Source organism: Podarcis filfolensis, assembly GCF_964270895.1.
Source record: "Podarcis filfolensis genome assembly, chromosome: 4".
Classification (NCBI taxonomy): Eukaryota; Metazoa; Chordata; class Lepidosauria; order Squamata; family Lacertidae; genus Podarcis; species Podarcis filfolensis.
In genome coordinates this window covers 92,496,407-92,502,416 of record NC_139607.1, presented here as the reverse complement: position 1 = coordinate 92,502,416, position 6,010 = coordinate 92,496,407, and the positions used below count along the sequence as shown (strand labels likewise).

Below are 6,010 nucleotides of genomic sequence, written 5' to 3'. Positions count from 1 at the left end.
AGCTGTGAACTGGTGACTGCTCTATTGCTGTGTAATATAGAGGGCAGCGTAAGGGTACAGAGTGCCCGCGTGGCACACAAAAGAGAGGTGATTTGGGTAGCCCCTCCAGTGCTTACAGGCAAGCTCATGCCAAGCTGCGTTCACTCTGGGGCCCACCTTCAGTGGCTGCTCCACCAGAACCTTTATTTACACCCCTGTGATAGAATCATAGAATTGTAGGGCTGGAAGGGTCCACAGGGTCATCTAGTCCAACCCCAATCTTTTGCCCAACGTGAGGCTTGAACCCACGATTGCGAGATTAAGAATCTCATGCTCTAAATGCTGCTTGCAGCGAATATGGCAGAAGATAGGCTTTGCCCTGTTGCGAAGTGTATATGTTCTAGAGGATTGGTGAGTAAGGCTGCCCTTCTGCACCCACTTACATGGAAATAGGTCCTGTGCCATTGAACTCAGATGTACATCTGAACTGACACCTGAAATCAATTCCACAAGATTTTTTTCTATGCAACCTGGTCGTGTAAATGAACCTGTGCCACTTCCTGATGCTCTTGGGATACATTCCCTATCATCTCTGAACACTGGCTATGCTTTTGGGGGCCGATGGGAATTGATAGTCCAACAAGACCTGGAGGCCCACAGATTTCTCATCCTTGTTTGAGAGAATGCACAGGCATTCCCTTCGTTTCTGTCCAAAGGAAGAGGGTTCACAAAATCCTTGTGAACTGAGCTGTATCTCCCGTCAGCACTGCTTCCTATGAGCATTAGGAGGGTTTTGTGTACCTACAGTCATGAATATAGAGTTTGTTTATTGGGGATGAAATCTAGGATGCCCATTTATAGTATACACAGGTTTCAGGATGACCATTTACAGTATGCACAAGTTTCTGTAGCGCGCCACTAACTTGTACAGGATTTTCTGTACAAAATTGGGGGAGGGGGAGAGAAAAGCTGCTTTGAACAATCGAGGGGAAACTACTAAAATGGAAATAATTGTAGCTGCTCTGCTGTACTAGAAAAGAGTTTTTTGGGCCTTGGTGTGCAGCTGTGGGAAATGAAAGCAACATCTGGAATGCAGCTCTTATAAAAACCCAGGAATATGGAACAATACATCGCTGATTGATCCATCCAATGCGTATGGTTAAAAATGGATGCCTTGACACAATGGGCTACTTGCTTCCAGTTTGCCTTGTGGCATTCCAAAAGCACATCTTTTGGGTATCCAAATGTGCCCAGAAAGCTTTTTTAGTATTCCTGCAAGTACTCTGACTTCGCAAATACTTTTTACCATGAGTTCTGCATGTGTACAGGAGGATGATTATTTAAATTAATATTGCCTTTAATTATCTTAAGAAATGCATAAGAAGTGGTCAAAACAGGGGATCATGAGAGGTGCTGATGGGAGTCCATAAAAAGATTGTACAAGTGGTGAAGTTTTGTGGTATGTATTATAATTCATATGTTAACATTAATAAAAGTTATTATATAAAAAAGAGTTCTGCATGTGTACAGCTCGAGAGGGGCAGTAGAGGAAGAGGAAGAGTTAACGGTGTGTCCAAACAGTGTGTCGCGACACATTAGCGTGTCTGCTGCAGTGTGTAGGCGTGTCGTACAAGCACGCTCCACGATCCTCCCAGGGCTGGAAAGGGGTTAGTTTAACCTCAAGTTTGGTAGTAAAACTGAATTACTGTGACATGAAATAATGCATGTCTAAAAAGTGTGTCACGGACATGAAAAGTTTAGAAAGCTGAGTTAAGGGCCAAACTAAAGTTTTACCCAGTCAAGTTTAACTTGGTCATGTTCGTTAATATAAATAGGTCTACTCTAAGTTGAATACTACCTATGCATTCTTCATTTCATGGCAACTCCCTTTGTCTGTATGTATTATGCAACTCTCCACATAAAAATAAAAACCCTAGGGGTATATTTGATCATGCCACATGTGGTTTGACCCTGTAACATTCCTTTAACATCTCATCTCTTGTGTGTTTCTGCTGCAGTGATAAAGGAAAATAGGAAATTGCCTTACACCAAGTCAGACTCCATCTAGTTTCTGGCTGGCAGTAGCCATCCAGGGTCTCAACACAGGTCTTTTCCATCACTTGCTACCTGCTCTTTCTCACAGGAGATACCACAGAATGAACCTTTTGCCTCTGATTTATCAGTAAACTGCAGTTCACTCCCTTTATTTTGATAAAAACCTTGTAGGGGGCAGAGGGAAGACACACACTTTTTAAAATGTTGACTTTATTCTCAAAAAAAGGCTAAAACTTTAGCAGCTTCTTTTTCAATGCAGAAGAGATCGCCTTGTCGGTGATCGGGCACAGCCTCCTAGAAGCACCTCGAGTAAAAGCAAGCCCTCTTTAAACAAAGGGTTGATACACAGAGCGCATCATGTATCCATGCCTTTTCACATGTTCCCCTTTCACCAGAGGAGATGCACCCGTCCAGTCCCCAGCAAACAGTGCCCATTCTTCTTCTGCACATAATTGAACTAATTAATACTAAATACAGAATAACCAGCGAATTAATACTAAAATTACAATCCATTGCAGGTCCATCATGAACCAGACAGTTCGCCCTTCCTTGCAGGGTAAGCGAGTCAACACCAAGATCTGAGGAAAAAAGCTGGCCATCTCTGCCCCTGTGATTCTTCTTCCAGCATCCAATTTGCAGAATCTGGTGCGTTCTTTGAGCATGGCACAAGAGGTGCAGTAACAATGGAGATGAGGGCAGGACACATTTCACACTGCTTCCAACTTTTGTGGTTTGGGACTGAGGGGAATGCCCAAGCCAAGAGTTTTACATACAGATACACACGCGCACACACAGTTGAGCCCAGGAGAGCGCAGCGGACAAATTAGATGAACTACAATCGTGAGCCTGCAAGCGACTACATTATAAAGGAAGGCTTTTTGACAATGCAATTTGAATTCGCTTCTCAGGAGCTACAGCTTTGCAAGATGGTCGCAGCCTCAGTAAAGATCAGAACATGCGCTGCCATTATCTGTTTTATTCCTAAAGCATATAAAAACCCTATGAAATTGTGCGCTCGCTTCCCAATGAGAAATACATTTCCGCAAATGGATTTGAGTCCAGTACCGTGGCGGCGGCTGCTTCTGCTTTAATTAAAAGCACGCTCAGTATCGATCCTTCTGCAGACTGTACTGCTGTTTTGGACAGTTATTATCAGGACTGATCTTGGGGTTTTACTCCTTTGGTAAGGTCTTCCTCACACTTCCTTTTTTACATTTAGCAGTGCACACCACGAGTGGCATCTGTGCTTAAAGTGGACACATGGATACATTTGGCCAGCCCCCCAAAAATCTCAGAATCCTTGTGTTGTAATATGCCTTTAAACAGACAATTCTATATTGCTGTCCAAATTCCCAAGTTACCCAGCATTCCAATGAACCAGTCCTGGAACTATTTCTGCTAACTCCCGAAATAATTAACTATATTCAAAACACCTTCATCGGGTCACTTCCGTATGATGGAAAGTGGGAACAGAAAGCTCCACTATGTGCCAGGATGGTGCAAGATTTTAATTGCAAACTTCAGAACACTTATTTGTTCAGATCAAGTTCACAGAGGATTTTTAATACTCCCCTTTAATAAGCTAAAACCAACTCTTTCAACCCACAGAAACGGCATCCAGGCAAAATGAGGCCTGTGGCGTATTTGTTTCTACCAGCAAAAAGGGGTTTTTTGTTTGTTTGTTTTTACAATTGGTGCTTCCTAGTGAACAGTTCCTGGCTTCTGTACAAAACAGAGCGGGCAGTTATGGATCGCATCTAAAATTTCGCCCGGGGCAAAAGTTAGCCAAACTATTAGTACCCAAAGAAGTGAGAGAGCCAATCTCCACTCTTGTTGGTTTCAAAATATTGGCATTTCTATTTTTAAGTTCCATGTCGATGAAAGTGTATGGACATGAGAGGCATTAACACTTATTTCCCACCCCCACCCCCCCAAAGAAACATATTTTCAGGGGCTGTGCCCTAGAAACCAAATGATTTGGGCCATATCTATATACACAGGTCACTGCTTAGCTGGCAGGCCATGACAGCTGCATGATGGCTAATGTGCATTACACTTATTAAAAGGTCGGGGGGGGGGGGGAGAAATGGTGCAAGAGAGAACTTGCATTACTCAGTAATTCCAAGGAAGTTTCCCTAGTTGCTTCCTGGAAGTGAAACGAAGACCTGGCTTCCGCTTGCCATCGGATACCTAGAGCACCCTTGTGAATCCTCACCACCTCCAGATTACAGGGGAATTACATTTTTATATATATTTGTGTGTGTGTGTGTGCGTGTGTATATATCTTTAAAAAATTAAACCAGGTTATATTTCTGCTATGCTGACCCCGCAGGCGAAGTGACCAGCCTGCCATGCTTCAAGGTTGTGAACCTGACGACATCCGCCAGTCAGATTGGGTTGAGGTGGCAGGAGCGGCCTTTGTCAAGACAGGCCTTGGCGAGAAAGAAGAGTCATAACCCTCGGGGGCTCGACCGGTTATCAGTTGAAATTGCAGCAAGTCAAATAGCTGATACTTTTCCCTTCCCCGGGCAACGGGGATTCCACATTGTTCACAAGCGTGTTTTGCCGCGCTTCGCTGATCAGCCGGCAAGCCAAGTCGAGAAAGAGTTTTTCCACGTTATCCGATTCTTTAGCCGAAGTCTCCAGATAGTACATGTCTTGGGCTTCGGAAAATTCCTCCGCTCTTTGTTGGGAGACTTCTCTTTTATCCGCTAAATCAATCTTGTTCCCTGCGTAAACAAAGCAGACGGAGGAGATTAGCTTGGCTGCAGGCAGCAGAAGCCAACGAAAACTAAAAACCCCACCCTACAGAGCAGTGGAGGCTGGTCCATTAGGATGAATGGGGCACTGACCCACCAACCCTCAGCTACTCCCCACCTTGCCTGCCTTCTTATAACCAGCCCAGGCTGCTGGCTTCTTCCTTAGTCTCAGCCATGGGTTGGCAAACTAAGGCCCAGGGGCCGGATCTCGCCTAATCGCCTTCTAAATCCGACCCACGGACAGTCCAGGAATCAGGAAGTTTTTACATTAGAATGTGTCCTTTCATTTAAAATGCATCTCTGGGTTATTTGTGGGGCATAGGAATCCGTTCATTTTTTTCTTTCCAAAATATAGTCCAGCCACCCACAAGCTCTGAGGGGTAGCGGACCAGACCCCTGCTGAAAAAGTTTGCTGACCCCTCTCAGCATCGCCTTTGCAGAACTCAGCAGGAAGGAGGAGGGGCACAAAACCAGAATTTATATCTCCCACTTCCAGATTTAAAACAAAAAATTTTTTTTCCTTCCAGTAGCACCTTAAAGACCAACTAAGTTAGTTCTTGGTATGAGCTTTCGTGTGCATGCACACTTCTTCAGATACACAGTGTGCATGCACACGAAAGCTCATACCAAGAACTAACTTAGTTGGTCTTTAAGGTGCTACTGGAAGGAAAAAAAATTTTTTTGTTTTGACTATGGCAGACCAACACGGCTACCTATCTGTAACTTCCAGATTTGTCATCCACACCCCACGTTCCCAGGTATGGGCACTACCGCAACCTAAAGGGGGTGAACAGCAGCTCTGCACACCTCCCATTTTCTCTCCCTGTCCCTTGTCCGTATTCAAGGGGTAAATGTGTTTCATACTGTTAGGCTGCAAGCACAAAGCCAATGAGAAGCAGCCGCGGTGCCATTGCAGCTGGCCAGCTGCCCTAACTAAACCCAAAAAGTTGATAACTAGCTCATCTTGGAATGGTAGTACTGTACAGTTGGAAGGGACCATGAGGGTCAGTTAGTACCACCCTCTGCAATGCAGGAATCTCAACTAAAGCATCGGCCTTCTATCATCAAGTCCAATTATTTCAAACAGGAAGGAAAGCCTTAAGTTTTGTTGTAGTTTGTTTTTAGTAACAAAGTGGTCAATATATCTGTACAATCCCTGGTGCCCATTTTGTACCCCTGTCCCAACACACTTAAATGACTGGAAGAGTTTCCATTTG

At 44.4% G+C, this 6,010-nt stretch overlaps 1 protein-coding gene across 2 annotated transcripts in view; it reads right to left on the bottom strand.

Moving 5' to 3' along the window:
- Positions 1-2,227: 2,227 nt before the first annotated feature.
- Positions 2,228-6,010, bottom strand: part of RAB30 (RAB30, member RAS oncogene family) — a 44,295-nt gene continuing 40,512 nt past the window's right edge. For both annotated transcript variants that reach the window (XM_083610209.1, XM_083610210.1), the window contains exon 5: positions 2,228-4,763. In XM_083610209.1, the coding sequence (XP_083466335.1) occupies positions 4,513-4,763 (251 nt within the window). In that variant the 3' untranslated portion in view covers positions 2,228-4,512. The remainder of the gene's footprint in view (positions 4,764-6,010) is intronic.